Raw genomic sequence first — 17,211 nt, forward strand, 5'->3', positions numbered from 1 at the left:
CTCTCTCTCTCTCAAATAAATAAATAAAATCTTTAAAAAAATGGATATGACAAAGTTAGCATAGGCCACACTTCATCAAAAATGATTCTGATTAGTCACAGATGAAATGTTCTTAAGCAGTTTCTTACTTTAAAAGTTGCAGGTAAATCTTCATCTTCTGTACGATCTATATCAAACCAATGATCATTTGTATCTCCTATTTCTTGTAAACTTCTATGAAATTCTAGCAGTCCTCCATTATATCTGCAAGGCATTTTAAAATAAGGTCAGTTTGAATGGAACTCTGTAACTAGATAGTTTACCAATGAGACAATAAGCAACCTTTTTTTTTTTTTTTGTGGTAAGTAGGGTGGTGAAAACCTCTGGCATGCTATAGAAATACAAATGCTAGGACTCTCACCTGTGGTAGATTGGGATGAAATACAGGTGGAAGGGGAGGCAATAGATTATGTAGTAGCTCAAGCTTGAACAGAATAGGGGCCATGGTAATTAAAGGGACTGTAGAGTTGGTTGGCTTTTGTCTACTGTCTTGGAAGCCTTGAAGAAAGAGAATGACAGGCACAGGTCAGCCAACTGTTGACTCATGGCACACTGTGAAAGACAGAGGACTCTATGGCAGCATTTAAAAAGGCTCTCATCTCCTACATCCATAACAATAATCTGTACTGAAAATCAGGCCAGATTTAATCACAAGGTGAAACAAACTGCAAGAAAGACCAAATGCACCTCCTTGACAGGACTATTAACAACTCAGGACACTCTGTGAAAGCTAAAAGGTCTCTATGGTAACATTTAAAAAAACTTTCACCAAGTCTAACCTTATAAGGGCATACTGTGCTGGAAATGGGGCCCTGTATTTAATCACAAGGGCAGAACAGCAGAAAAGACTAAACGCACTGCCTCAGCAGGACTGTTATGCTAAAATGAGGGCTTTGATAGGGAACAAGTAGACTCTAAGATCTGAAATGGGGACATTTAAATGAAACCCCTAAATTATCCTGAACCCCTCTGGCTGATAACGACCTCTTTCTTGCTAGAGGAGTGCAGAATCTATTTTCCGACCAAGCCAAAATATCATCTAAGGTGCGTATATCAAAAGATGATGCCCTCCCTTCTCAAGATCCTCTCCTATCTCTGCTTGTTGCTCATGGACCAATAACTCTGGAATTGGGTATAAGCAGAGTCCAAGTGGGAAACTAGAGTCCCCGCCCCTAAAGGAAAAGCTGATTCACTATAAGAACTGTGGAATTTGACTAGTGTGTACTAGTGTGTACAGAAACATATGTGGGAGTGGATCTGCTGAACCAACACAGAGACACAGCTGGATAGGGAAGTGTATGCTGATTTGGGATGACTCCTCCATAGTTCAAGATTTACTTTCCTAGCAAGGACACCTGAGCCACCTGAGCCAACATGTTGCTGAGAAGGTTACTTCAAGCTTGGATCCAACAATGGCCTATAGTAATTGAGGTGGAGATGCTGGAAGTTTTTTGGCAGGGTACTGAAGAAAGCCCAGGGAGCTAAGGATGTTAGAATGGACTTCCTACACAAGACCAAAGGAGCCACCACTAGACAAGTTCCCTGGAAAGGCCCAGAGGACACTCCAGAGGACACAGCGAGAAAGGCACCAGTGTCTTTGATCAGCTCAGTGGTAGTCACTGTCCTCTGTAGGGCAGGGATGAAAGTAAATGATACTGTCCTGTGACTGGGCTTTCTCCTATCAATGATAATGGAAAACAGATTCTCTCCAATGCCCACTGGTAAAGAGACTAAAGAGTAGTTCACACATCTGAGGGAAGGACAGCAGTATACATTCTTTGTCTTGTCTCACAGCTATGTGAGTTCTCTCTACAGTATAGACTAAAGAGATTCCGACCATCCTGAAATTCTGTAAAACATCACAAAAGCCCATTTATATTGATGGTATCATGCTACTAAATGGGAAGTAGGAAGTCTTCTGGGTACCCTAGTAAAAAACAAGCATGCCAGAGGATTGAAGATAAAATCTTACAAAAGAATCAGGTAACTCTCACAGAGGTGACTCTTTTAGGAATCCCATGGTTGGGTCCAGCAGTAATCCTGCATAAGGATTGGTACAGCTGCCAATTTCATCTTTCAAGTCTCAGCCAAACATGATTTCCTCAGGAAGACTTCTGATTCCCAGAACTGGACTGGGTGTCTAGTGAAGGCTATTTAGTTTTTCACTACATTTTCCTTCATAGCTCTTTATCATATTTCATAATTGATTATTTGTATAGCTGATTATTTGATTAAGGTCCATAACCTTCACTGTAAGGTCAGTTACATGAAGACAGGAACGATCTATTTTGCAAACTATCATATCCCCAACACTCAGCACACACAGTCTTTAGAATACGCTAAATTCTGAGCAAATAATATTAATAAATTATGCTATAAATGGCTAAGGATCTCCATATAGGAAGTAAACAGTCCATAAAGGTACCCCCACACAATTTCACTAACTGTGTAATCCCCAATATTTCCCAAACCCAGCATCTGGACCCTTTTAGTGCTTTAGAAGCTCATTTATACCTTAAACATCTATTCCCACTGGTGATAGTATTAATAACAATAACAATCATTTATTTATTAAACCTAGCATTTCTGTGTTCTGAGAGCTTATTTAATCATCTGCAACATCCTTGTTGCAGGTAGGGACTATTGTTATTTCCATTTTACAGATAGGAAAAGATAAGGCTGAGTAACATAACATTTCTCAGGGTCATAGATTGGGTACAAGGCAAAAAACGTATTTAAACCCAGGTCTGTCAGACTGCAAGGCCTATGTTACTCGTGTCTTTGCTACACTGTCTTTTATTGCAATGACCTGTTAAGTTTGATGTTTAATAGCCTCAAAAAAAGAATTTATTATCTATAGGAACAGGTGAAGAAGAACCAGTAGAGCACAAATGTCATGATACCTGGTATACTACAAAAACTATCCCATTTCACAATGCTAAAAGGTGAAAGGCAAGATCTGTCCATCTATTAGACTCCTTACCTCTTCTGAGCACATCGAAGCAAACCACGTCCAAAATAAACTAAAGACATAAAGTTCTCACAAATTTCATTCTCTTGGATCACCATCTTCATCACTAGAAATTTATTCTCTGCTTCTGTGTAATCCTGTAGGAACATAAAACTAGATTTGGCTGATATAAAAGCATTTGTTCTTTTTACAATAATTATTTTCCAAACTGGAGAAGTCGGAGCAGCTTTCATATTGATACAGTCATGTAGTCATTTATTCACATCTCTAATCCTAGCATCTGTTTGTGATCACACAGATAATATACTCAATGATTAAAATACTTATTTACAAAAGAACTTAACATCTTCTTTAGCCAACGTTTCAAAATGAACATTTAGAGAATTTCTAAAATCAACCTTTTGTCAAAAAGTAGTCAGTGAGTGTGCGAAGATTTACGATGGGCAAATAACACACGCTACATACCTCTTTCTTTCCTCTTTCAGTAAGTGCCACTCCATACAAAAACAGTAATGTCAAATAATAACCAACATTAATCTGATGTGCCTAAAAGAAAAAAAAATCAATTGGTTATTTAGACTAAGTTAATTTTCAGTATACCAAGTTTAATTAAATATCCTAGGCCTATCAAAAAAAAAAAAAAAAAGAACTCACCATTTGCAACAACATGGATGTAACTAAAAGATCTTATGCTAAGTGAAATAAGTCAATCAGAGAAAGATAATAATAATCATATGATTTCACTCATATGTGGAATTTAAGAAACAAGAGAGAGGATCATAGGGGAAGGGAGGGAAAAAGAAAAGACAAAATCAGGGAGACAAACTATAAGAGACTCTTAACTATAGGAAACAGACTAAGAGTTGTTGGAGGGGGGAAGGTAGGTGGGGAGTGGTGTAACTGGGTGGCGGCCATTAAGGAAGGCACTTGATGTAATGAGCACTGGGTGTTATATACAACTGATTAATCACTGACCTCTACCTCTGAAACTAATAATACACTATATGTTAATTAATTGAATTTAAAAAAATAAATATCCTAGGCCTACCTAGCAATTATTAAAAAAATAGTAAAAATTATCAGCATTATATTTTTAACCATCTGGTAAGAACAACAGCAAATACATTTTAGATGTATTTGACCCTAAAGAGAAAGGATAGTCAGTAATCTCAAAATAAAACATTACAGTTTGATTAAAGAAAATGAAAGCCATCAGGATTTATTGTCTCTTTCCCCCTCCTACCCCCATATGCTACAAATGGCTAAGATCTCCAGACAGATGTAGTAATGAGTACAACTATATTCTGAGTCCCATGAGCCCTTCTGAACATGGGAGTAAGTCTTGGAGACTTAAGATACAACACTCACTGTAGGAATGCCAACTTCCTGGTTTTAATAACATAAATTGTTATGTAACAAATAACTATTGAGGGAAACTGAATGAAGGGTATGCCAAGATCTCTCTGCACTTTTGTATTATACAGCTATATTTTTGCAACTTCTGTGCATCTAAAATAACCTCAAATAAAAAGTTTAAAAATTGTCCATGGATAAAAATATTATACATTCTGTTCATAAGCTCTCTACTAACTGAAAATCATAACCATATCTTTTGTCACATTAACTTTTTACAATGAGACTGGTCCATAATATAAACAAGATTTTTTTCAGGTACAGAGGGATGATAAGCATCTACAGGATATGTCTTATTTTTTAGTGATCTAACTGTGTTCTCTTACCCAGAATACTTCTCATGGCCAACAGTATATATTTATGAAGTAACTGCCTGGAGTTGGAAGTTTGGCTTCAAACTGATCTCAGTGGAAATAGATATGTGTCCCTGCTCTCAATGAACCTGTATAACATCTAACTGGTTTCTATCTAAAAATTCCCATCTTTGCAGAGGTGGTAAAATGCAGTTCACAGAATAGACACTAAAGCCAAGATTACATGGGTTTATATACTGATTTCACTACTTACCACCTGATGAATTAAGAAAGTTATTTAACCTCTATGCTTCAGTTTTAAATCTATAAAATAGGAATAATGAAGTGGGGTGCTTCAGAAAAGTAAATGAGCTAATCCTTACAAAAATTATCTGTCATATAGCAAACATTAAGTAAATGTAAGCTATTATTTTGTAACTTAAAAAAAAACTGGCTTCATAAATAATATGACTGAGCCTTTGGCTCATACAACTCTAAACAGAACACTTTGAGAACAGGATAAAATGTGGAACTGTGGTAATGCTACAATTACAAGTACAAGGTAAAGAACTCAGGAATTTAGAGATATAAGCATTACATTGCTAACCAATATGCTCTGGCTTTTCCTCCTTACCTGCTCCCCAAATAGTAGGGATCATTCTAAATATTGGTACTAAATGGATACTGAGATATTGGCAAATGCCCCCTGCCCTCATGCCACCTCCTAGAACAAAGTTGCTCCACTTATCCTCAGTAGCCTTAAGGAACAGGGAGAGCCATCTGGATACAACAGTAGGCTGCTCTGATCATGACAATTCCAATTCTGCTCAACAATGCTACCAAGAGAAGGATCTCCTCCATTTCTTTACGTAAGACTCATCTTTGAAGTAATGTCTAAGCACAGTAGGCTAAGCAATCAGCATCTGTTAATGTTGATTTTATACTCATTTATTTTACTGCTTGGCAACCTGGTCAGTGGGAGAAAGAGCAGATCTTTAGCATCCCAGAAATTCTGGGGAATACTTGTTAATGCACACTCCCTTTTGTTACCTATTTTGGCTCCACGTAGAACTCCTTTAGGGTGGTACCTATCACCACTTAGAACCTCATCCTGAGAGTACTGAACAAAGATGATTTCTCCACTTTCTTATAAATCTCAGAGATTCGGTGTCTTTGGCTACCTTAGTTGGTACCCAGGTAGTCCTTTCTTGAAGATTAACTCTAATCCATCTTCTACATGTGTGTGAAATTTAGCTTACGTTATGAACCCAAAGTATTCAAAGAACTAATTTTTTTTCCTTTTACTGTCCTGTACTATTGATTCTGATTTTTGATGCCAGGTTTATTTTTCCTCAGATTTTCTATTTATTTTTAAAGTATCATTTGATACTGAACATCTAAATGTATCTTGTCAGTTTTATCTTGCATGACTACACATTAGCAGATGACAGAAGTTCCAATTTTTACAAATATAGAAATATCAGGAGTTGATTAATAACTAGGAGGAAAGGAAGGAGTAATTTCTAAAGTTTATATTTCTCCATTTCTAATAAGAAAGCCCGTGTTTACTAGTTCAAGTTTTTCTTCATTTAAGATGAACAATTTTATGGTAGGGAAGAGGACTCTTAGACTAGGCTCATTACAGAGATGCAGTTATAAAGTACAAGAAATAGGAAGGTAATCAGTTTATGCATACCTTTTCTCAAGAGGTAAAAGGAAAATACAAATTGTACTGGCTACCCTCTCATTGGAAAATGTTGTCCAAGTCCATTATTTCAAACTCTCAAAAGGAAACACTTACAGTATAATTAGTAGCCTGAATGTTCCTAAGAGCTGCTTCCAGTTGTGTTATCAAGAAACGTAAAGTCAAAACAGGAACAATTTCCTCCCCATTCTGGCTGTTAGTTGCAACTTCTCTCTGTGGAAATAATTGGTCAAAAATTTCTTTAAGTTAAAGTAAATATCTATATACATTTTTACTATACAAGTAATACATGCTAGTTGTAGAAAATCTGGAAATGATTTTTTAAAAATCCACACCACTGGGGCATCTGGGTGCTCTGTCAGTTGAGCATCCAACTTTTGAGTTCAGCTCAGCTCATGATCTCTCAGGGTTGTGGGATCCAGCTCCAAATCGTGCTTCCTACTCAGTGGGGAGTCTGCTTCTCTTTCTCTTCCTTTCCCTCTCCTCACTTTCTCTCTCTCTAAATGAAAGAAAGAAAGAAAGAGAAAGAGAGAGGAAAAAAAAAGAAAGAAGTCTACATCACCCAGATACAAATGTTCTCTCATTTATTTGTTTTTAAGTAGTCTGACAAATCTTTGTTAACTATTTCCTCAAAACACTTAAAAAGCATTCTTATGTCTGCCAAGAATTGGCCACATCCACTCCTACTTCAGAGGAAAGTGGTTATCCCAGTTCATTATCATACCTTCTATTCTCTAAGCATGGCTAAAATCTTTCCAGCCCTGACCCTGCAAGAATGCTGGCTTAATTCCAACACTAGGTCAAGGAATCTTAAGCTATAATCTGATTGGAACCAAACTAATACAGGATTTATTATATACCATACTTGTGATATTATATGGATGAAATGAAAAGGACTATGTCTTATCTTTATGTCCATTTCTCAATACCTTGTACCTACAAGTGCTTCACTTAAATTCCATTATGTGGCTCAGTGGGTTAAGGCCTCTGCCTTCGGCTCAGGTCATGATCCCAGGATCCTGGGATCGAGCCCCACATCGGGCTCTCTGCAGGAGAGAGGCCTGCTTCCTGCTCTCTCTCTGCCTGCCTCTCTACCTGCTTGTGATCTCTGTCTGTCAAATAAATAAATAAATCTTTAAAAAAAAATGTATTATCTGTATGAAAAGTTTAACCTATACTTTCTTTTTTTTAAGATTTTATTTATTTATTTGACAGACAGAGATCACAAGTAGGCAGAGAGAGAGAGGAGGAAGCAGGCTCCCCACTGGGCAAAGAGCCCGATGTGGGGCTCGATCCCAGAATCCTGGGATCATGACCCGAGCTAAAGGCAGAGGCTTTAAACCACTAAGCCACCCAGGCACTCCTAACCTATACTTTCTTAAAATGGTTTCTAATATACAATATTTTTTTATTTTTCTCCTAAATAGCTAGGTACTTTTTCTCCCCAGCACTCATTTACTGAACCTCTTCTCCATCAACACATACATTCCCTGAAGTAATCCACTGTCATGTTTTTAAATGTCTACATATGGACAGTTTCCAAATTTGTTTTCCAGCTCAGAACTATCACTTACATTCCAGACTCATTTATGGATGGATTTGAGTAAGCATATAAAACCTAACACTAATAGTCTACCTACTTTAGAACTAGAAAAGCTGGACAAAATATAAAAACCATTTTTTGAAAGCAACAGAAAGCTATAAAGGCACTGAAAATCTCTGGGGTTAACATTCAGAGAGAAGGAAAGCCTAGAGACACAAGACTGACTTTTGCAGTCACTTTTTTCGTTAAGGTAATTGCCATTTTCAGTTGTGGCTATGAGGCTGAGATGCTAGGCAGAGTTTTCAGTCAACTTACAAAGCTGGGGGAAAAACAGAATGCATTACCTATCAAGGATGAGGGACCCTGGAAAACACTACATCCTTTGGTCAGGACCTTGAGGAAATATACCCCTAGAGTTAAAGTGTCAGTTTTGGTTCCAGCTTGCATGCAAGTAGTTTATTTGGGAGGTGCAGAGAACAATGGTAGGGAAATACAGATGTGATACAGGGAAGGGAAAGCAGGGTTTAAATTAATTGTAAATTAATGGGTATGGTTTTTATTTGTTTGTTTGTTCCTTTTTAAAAAGAGGGAGGTGGCGGGGAGAGGGAGAAAGAGAATCTTAAGCAGGCTCCATGCCCATTGTGGAACCTGATACAGGGCTCAATTTCACAACCCTGAGATCATGACCTGAGCAGAAATCAAGAGACAGACACTTAACTGACTGAGTAATCCAGGTGCCCCAAAGGATGTGTTATTTAGTTATTCACAATGGACAGCTGGGGTTAATACAACAGAGAAACTCAGTAAAACAGTGAAAAACACAGTATTATTCAACTCAAGGGAGAGAAAACTGGGATATTTGCAGAACAACTCCCAAGGCTTGAGTGGTGATATAAGAGTATTAATTCCTTGGGACTTCTGAACTGCCATGAGAAGTACAGCCTTCTGTAGTTCCAGGGGAAGTCTTAAGGCATAGAGATAAAGACACTGAATATTGGAAAGTGTCCAGAGCATACTGAAATAAGAGGCCAAGGGGCCAAGGGTTATGTGCAGGGCACTGACAGTACCTACCATAAAAGGTAAGCCATAAATAGACCCTTTGTCACAGAACAGAAGCTTAGAACCATCTCAATCCCCAGATGAATTAAGTGATCTGCCAGAAAAGCATATTACTAAGCCAGGAAAGCACATTCTAGGTAAGGAAGGTTGCTCTAAACCAACTCAGGCAGCTACTGCAAGTAGCAGAATTCTCTATTATCCTTTAGATGACTATGGAATTATTTTGATGTTTTCATGTTCACTCATAATTTGGATTATTTTTGCTTTTTGAAGATTCTTACCAGGAATTTCTCAATTTTACTGAGCCTTAAATTAGTTTCGGCTTTATTGACTCCCTACTTTCTTATTCTGTTTCAATGGACTTGGATATCTTTATTACTTCCTTCTTTTGACTTTGTTTTTAATTTGTTCTTCCATTAATCTCCTGAACTTTATGTTTAGATGACTGATATTCAAATTTCTTCTTTTTCTAATATTTGCATTTCAAGCTATAAATATTTTTTGAAGCACATATTTTACCAATAACACAGACTTTGATATATATTTTTTATTCAGTTGATAAATTTACCTAATTTCCATTGTGATTTCTTTTCTTACCCATAGGTATACCTAGAAGTCTATCTTACGAACAATGATTTATTAAGTTTATCTTTCTGTATTGATTTCTAAATTAATTGTACAGTGGTTAGAGAACATGTTCTATATGTTATGATTCTTTGAAATTTGATGATACTTGCTTTGTGACTAGTACATAGTAAATTTTTGGAAAGGTTCTGTGTGCACTTAAAAAGAATCTTCTGCCACTGTTGGGTGTAGTGTTCTGTATTTGTTATGTGTGTGTATGTGAATTATACCAACTTTGCTATGGTTCCGCTAATTTTATGGCAATGTTGTGTCACTTATGGGATCATGTTAGAATCTCCTACTGGGATTGTTAATTTGTCCAATTCCCTTTAGTATATCAATTTTGTCATCATATACTAACAGTTCTGTATGCATTTGGTCAACTTCTGAAATTCCTCTATTTTCTAGACGTCCATAGAGTCAAGAGCAAGTAATACAATCTTGTAGTTATGAGAGCTTCACAGTAAGTTTTAATATCTGAGTGGGCAAATTCCCAGCTCTTCTCCCCTACACTTCTCTTTCTTCCTTTCATTTCCCACCTAAACTTCAGGATTAGCTTTCAGTAATTACAACCAAAAAATACCCTCCTGTCACTATTTGATATGTGGTATTTATAAATTTTATTTTATTTTTATTTATTTATTTGACAGAGAGAAATCACAAGCAGGCAGAGAGGCAGGCAGAGAGAGAAGGAAGCAGGCTCCCTGCGGAGCAGAGAGCCCGAAGCGGGGCTCGATCCCAGGACCCTGAGATCATGACCTGAGCCGAAGGCAGAGGCTTTAACCCACTGAGCCACCCAGGCGCCCCTAAAAATCTTCATTTATAATTTCAATATGGAGTATTGATTTTGAAACTTAATGTGAAGAAAATCAGCATGAGATACTTGCTAAAATGCAGAGTCCCACCCTTACCTCCAGAGATATTGATTGCTTAAGACTAGTGTGGAGTTCAGGTAGTCTCAAGTAGGTGGCCAAGGAAAACTATGAGAATTACTAGTCTATATCTTGTATATTTCTTATGTGTTTTCCTAGGTATTTTACTTTTTTGGTTCCTAATATTCTTTCATTTTCACCTTCTAATTGGCTATTGTTTCCATATAGAAAGGCTACTGATTTCCGTTTCTTGTTGTTTCTGGGTAATTTCCAAAAGATAAAGGAGAGAAACAGTGGCATTATTCCACAGTTTCAAACCAGAATTCATACTGCTCAATTAGCTCAGTTAAGGTTATTAATTGTATGTAAAGTCTTTGGATAGTTTTAGAGTTTGTTTGAATTTTTAATCATATCCTATGGTGTTTTGTCCCCAATTAAAGGCTACAAAGAAATGAGTAGAACATTTTCTTTAACTCTGAAAAACTCCATTCATTTAAGAACGGATACCCATCTTGTGCTGAAACTTTCATAAATTATTTTAAAAAACTACTTCCAAGATAGAAATCTTCCATATTTTTTAAGAGTATTTATTTTACTCATAAATAAAAAAATTTTGGACATTGTTTTTATCTTACATTTTTAAAAAATTTGTCAACATTTTACAAATCAGAAAAACCAAAAGCAATCCCCTATCCCAGAGTGGCATGCTATGGGTTATTAGTAGAATAAGAATAAACACTAGACCTTATAGTCAACAATGGCTTATTAGCTACTAACCCACATTCCCACCATTATTCTTGAAAGACCCGCACCAACTAACTCTATTTAATAAAAGTCTACAGTCAAAGCTGACACCAGAGACCTTCACGAAAAGATGGAGATTTCAAGACTTTAGCTACACTATTGTGGGAAAGAAGGGAGGGAGGGAGGAAAAGAGGGAAGAAGTCACTGTGAAATAATAAGAAATAGATACAATAATATCTGTTCCTAGTTCCTGGTTATATTTGGTCTTTGATCCTGGTTCCTGACACAGAGTTCCTAAAACTCCTGGAATTTCTTGGGTGATAGGAGTACCTTTTGTTCTAATGAGCTAACTCTTAGTTGGCCCCTAGATAGGGGCTGGTCAACAGAAACAACAAGCCGTGATTAGAAGCTTGGAGCTTTTAGCACTATCGCCCATTCCCAGATGGGGAGGGGCTGGGCATTTGAATTAATAATTGATCATGCTTATATGAGGAAGCCTCCATAAAAATCCTTCAAATACGGGGTTCAGAGAACTTCCAATTTAGTGAACACATCCACATGCCAGGGGAGTGGCACACCCCAACTCCACAGAGACAGGTGCTCCAATACTTGGGACCCTTCCAGACCTTGCCCTATGTATCTCTTCATTTGGCTGTTTTTTAAAATCCTTTATCATAGCCTTTATTATCTAATAAATTGGTAAATATCAAGTAAGTGTTTCCTGGAGTTCTGTGAGCTATACTAGCAAATTACTGAACCCAGGAAAGGGTCACGGGAACTCCAATCCATAGCCAGTTGGTCAGAAGTACCAGGGACAACCTAGGACTTGTGACTGGTGTCTGAAGTCAGAGCAGATTTGTGGAACTAAGCCCCTAACTTGTGGGATCTGATACTAACTCTAGGCAGATAGTATCAGAATTTAATTGATTTGTTGGCTACCCAGTTAGTGTAGAACTGGTTGATATGGGAATAAGTCCACATCTCCAGTGTCAGAAGTGCTGTCAGTATAGTAGTAGTATGAGAGTAAAGGAACATAATGTGTTTTCTCTGGACAGCCATAAACAAAGAGCTGTACTTCTGCCCCAAAGAACAAATTATAATCTTACCTGCATGATTTGGAAGGAAAAATTTTCTTGTAAGAACTTCTTAATGTGAGGGACCACACCTTTTGGTAGAGTATTAATTGCAGTCAATAATTTCTTCACTTCTAATAGTAAGTTAACAAGGACAAGATCAGTAGGTGTGTCCTTTTCCTGTTTACCCTAGAAGAAAATGATTATTAAAAATTTACACAATTATACATATTATTACTCTAAATATTAAAACAAGACAAAACATTAAAAGAAAGAGCAAAGACTAGGGCATCTAGGTGGGTCAGTTGGTTAAGTATCCAATTCTTTTTTTTTTTTTTAAGATTTTATTTATTTATTTAACAGAGAGAGATATCACAAGTAGGCAGAGAGAGAGAGGAGGAAGCAGGCTCCCTGCTGGGCAGAGAGCCTGATGTGGGGCTCCATATCAGGACCCTGGGATCATGACCTGAGCCGAAGGCAGAGGCTTTAACCCACTGAGCCACACAGGCACCCCAAGTGTCCAATTCTTGATCTCAGCTTGGGTCTTGATCTCAAGGTCATAAGTTTAAAGTCCCACATTGGGCTCCATGAACAAAGTGCTTGTATATACTATATGTAGATAACTATGACAAAGTGATAGAAAATCCAAATAAGAATAAGACATTCTCGGGCACCTGTGTAGCTCAGATACTCAGGTGTCTGCCTTCCACCTGCTTCCCTCTCTCTCTCTCTCTCTCTCTGCCTGCCTCTCTGCCAACTTGTGATCTCTCTCTGCCAAATAAATAAATAAAATCTTTAAAAAAAAAAAAAAGAATAAGACATTCCCTCTGCTTTCAAGGACTTAAAAATATAGCAGGAAATTTAAGACCAAAATTCAGGAAGCTTTAATATACAGAAGCCTTAATATACAGAAATAAATACATAAATTCATTTGGAAGTTATAAATATTCTAAAATAGGAATAATTATACCACTTTTAACAGGGTAGTGGAATGGAAAATATCTACAATTTGTGGCTTAAATGTGAATTAGGCCTCAAAAAATGGCTGCCCTACAGAAATACACAGATTGCATTGAATTGATCCACTTAAAGGCATAAAAATGCTAAGTTTAAAGTATTACATAGATTATTCTACAGAGTAATATGAAAGCTAGATCTAAGAGTACTTTTTACATATGTGACTGATGCTTTAGTGACTAAACACACAGTATATTGAAAATAGAATTGTAATAGTTTAAATTATAAACAAAGTAGTAAAACAGAATGACTTAATTCAGTCAGAGCTAAGTCATACTAATCTTGGGTCTATAGGAACTCATTCTTACGAACTTAATAAGCCATCATTAATGTCTAACCAATAGCTATATATAGTCAAGTCCTGCTGGACTGTATATTAACATTAGTTGTGAGGAACAGGTGGGCAACAGAAATGAAGCAGCACCTGGAACACATGGATGATGGACTTCCTTCAAACCTTAACAAGATACCACAGTTCCTATACCATGTTTAAACTTTGGGAATATGAGTATGTTGATGCTGACCTCTGAAAATCAGAAAAGACAGCTTCTTATTATGGAGGCCATGTAAAGCTTAAGTCACTGAAAATGCCTTGGGGTGGGAAGGAGTTAATTCTCTGACCATCAGTCAGGTCTTTCAGACTGCAATTACCCAGGAAAGTAACCAGGACTCAGTATGGTAGGACTACCTGCCTACTCTCCCCTTCTGGGATTGAGTCTTTTTCTTTTTTTAATCTTTTTTTTTTTTTTCCAGTGTTCAAAAATTCATTGTTTATGCACCACACCAGTGTTCCATGGGTTTGAGTCTTAAATTAAGATTCCTCCAACCCCATCAATATCCACCAAATAACCTTACACTTTATTTCATTATATGAAAATTATATCCAAAAATGTAGGAAAGTGTTAATAGTTCACTAAACCTCAGTGAAGGGTATGTAAGTAAGTATTCATTGCATTATTCTTGCAACTTTTCTGTAGGTTTGAAATTTTCCAAAAAGTTTATAAAAACAAAAAGCTTCCATGATGTAACTAGACAAACCCTTCAAAAGAATGACCACTGTCAGTAAGGCATACATTTCAAACTAAAGGTCAGTTCTGCAGTCAAAAGTCACCACAAAATCATCTAATATTAATTACCAAATTGATACACAAGCAAGATTATGGCATGAATAAAAATTTTAATAGGACATATGCTTTTTAATAGGACAAAATATTCATGCTTATTAAATATTTTTCTTATTGTAAATATAATTTTTTATGCTAGTGGTCATAAATTATATAAATACAATTTTTAAGCCAGTTATTAAATTATTTGATGCTCAATCCATTTCACAAAATTAATTTAGCCTCTAAACCAAACTCAGGTCAAAGTTTTCACCTCCTTTAACGTTTGTTATTTCCAATTCTGTATTTAGAAATTCACTTTCTAGATCTAATCCCTGCTGGCTCAAGTGTACATCCCTATGTACATCTGTATACATTGTATTTTTCTCTGCAACATTTTTTACAGTGATAACCTCATGCAGTTAAATAATATGATTACTTTATGTTTATATATTTTCTGTTACTAGATAACCTTTACAAAATTTATTAACAATGGATATCAATAATCACATAAAACTATGTTTAAGTTAAAACTGAACTAAAAAAAACCCAAATAGCTCTTCATCCACCCTTCATTAACTATAAGTACATGTGATATATATGTTACATATATATACATATACATATTTTTTAAGCTACCATAAAATATATTGTCACTGGCAATATAAACCTTACAGTAATGTATACTTGATTCTCCTTCATTTTGAACTGGAATTTCTAACAGTAAAGATGATAAAAACAGTAAAGAGAACAAAAGTTGTTTCAAAACAACTCTGAAAATTTCTTAATAAATAATTTTCTTTGCATGTGCGTAGTTTTCATTTTGTTTGGATTTTGCTTTAAAGGACAAGTAAAGGATTTCTTAAAATTGATCGTTTTATGTTTCTGGACAAGTCAATTCAATCACCTACAAGTTATAACTTACAGTGAGAATTGGCGCTTAAAATAACATTGAGACAGAAGTATCAGTTATCAGAGAGATTTAATTATGACCATAATTTTACTTATGAAGGAAAGAAAGTAGAGTCACTCCTAAATTCTGAAGAGATAAGTAAACTGACTAGATTTAAAATTACACTGTCATAATTACTTATTAATTCATTTGTAATTAATGAAAATTAACCCTTACCAGTTGGTCAGTAGATTTTTCTACCTTATTCTTGATTTCCTCCTTAGTCTGCTCCTCCACAGTTGGAGCCCTACTTTAAATGAAAAAGAAAGAAATGTGTATTCAGAGTACCTCTTTATAAAGAACACAATTAAATTGTAGTAGGAAAGAATCTAACAAGTGAATTTGAAAGTTCGAAAGTGTAAACAATATATAGCAAGACTGATAATAGTGGTAGCTGTCTTTTCTTTAGGGATGCAAGTTAAAGGAAAAAAAAGTATGCTCTGCCTTTACTGGATAGCGCTAAGCAGAAATGAAAGCAGGTATAAAAAATTTTCTTGGACACAGAATATACCAAAATCATGGGAAAAATTAACTTTATAGCACTGTTTCAATATAAAGAAAAATGGGTCTTAAAAAGGCTGAGGTTTGTGAAGATAATAAAGGTTTGGAAGGGATCTATCTTATGCAGATGCTTTTTTTGTTGTTGTTGTTCCAGGTTTCTGGCCTTATAGTTATCTATTTTTCCAAAATGATTTTTTAAAATTGAGAGAGAATATCATATTTAAAAATTAACTATTTTTGTAAAATAGTTAATTTGTAAATTGTTAAATTTTGCTTCTAACATTGGTTCAAAATGTGAACATATGCAGTGTTATATACAGAACTGAAAAAACTATTTTTAAAATTGCTTTTGTCTACATACAGAACCATGATATAGGGCCCATAATATAAGAACCATAACATAAGACCACATAGAATTTATATGATCTTAATTCTATACACTAGCAGAGAAAAAACTGAGTGAGAAACAGCAATGGAACTACTCACGTTGTGCTTTATAAAAATCCTCCTATCTTACTTCACATATATGTATTTATTTCTTAGATAATCATTTACCATCCACCACGTGCCCACTGATTTTGTCAGGGGAAAGTGGGACCGATAAATAGTACAGTATTTCACATAGTGAAAGTTTGAACAGAAGAGGATTTATACACAAAAACATTATTTCACAAGATGGTTCTCGGTGCTCTTTAAAGTGTCATGGCAAAAACAAACAAACAAACAAACAAACAAAACCACACACACACCACAAAAAAAGCCTCTTAATTGTCTTCTCATCCACTTCAAAGCTCCACTCCAAAAAGTAACACAAGGAACAGTCTTGTGTTGTCAAGGAATGAAAAATACTACAGCAATATGCTGAAGCCTCTCCAGGTTGTGTAAAAAATTGAGTATAAAAAATTGTCACATGTATACCTTTCTGGCTAACTCTATTTCATGATCATTCACTCCTTGACCCAACAGTTCTCAGTCCCAGATGCACATTAAAATCACCTGTGAAACTTCTGAACCATCCAGGTGTCCAAACCCTACTTTAGCACTTCTTTAGTGTGGAACGAGGGCTGCTATATTCACCATAGTTTCTCTAACAATTTTTGATATGTACACTTAATTAATCCTCATTCCCTCCCCAACATTAAAATTGCTCTACTGAAGGTTACTAATGAAATCCTACCATTTATTTCAACAGCTTTGTCTTTGTTCTTCATTCTACCTATCCTTCTGCATCATTTAACATTGCCCATAATACCTTCCAACCATCCTTGAAAACCTCTGCCATCTTCACTGCTGCTGGTTCTC

The 17,211-nt window shown here is 35.9% G+C and overlaps 1 protein-coding gene across 10 annotated transcripts in view; it reads right to left on the reverse strand.

Annotated features, from left to right (window-relative positions):
- Positions 1–17,211, reverse strand: part of DZIP3 (DAZ interacting zinc finger protein 3) — a 111,548-nt gene that overhangs the window by 72,135 nt on the left and 22,202 nt on the right. For 9 of the 10 annotated variants that reach the window (XM_046002457.1, XM_046002456.1, XM_046002455.1 and 6 more), the window contains 6 exons: positions 15,586–15,658; positions 12,370–12,525; positions 6,518–6,634; positions 3,476–3,556; positions 3,023–3,147; positions 129–243 (listed from right to left, as the gene is read on the reverse strand). In XM_046002457.1, the coding sequence (XP_045858413.1) occupies positions 129–243; positions 3,023–3,147; positions 3,476–3,556; positions 6,518–6,634; positions 12,370–12,525; positions 15,586–15,658 (667 nt within the window). The remainder of the gene's footprint in view (positions 1–128; positions 244–3,022; positions 3,148–3,475; positions 3,557–6,517; positions 6,635–12,369; positions 12,526–15,585; positions 15,659–17,211) is intronic. The other variant, XM_046002454.1, reaches the window with a different exon arrangement.

This window comes from Meles meles, chromosome 4 (genome assembly GCF_922984935.1).
Source record: "Meles meles chromosome 4, mMelMel3.1 paternal haplotype, whole genome shotgun sequence".
In the NCBI taxonomy this organism is placed as follows: Eukaryota; Metazoa; Chordata; class Mammalia; order Carnivora; family Mustelidae; genus Meles; species Meles meles.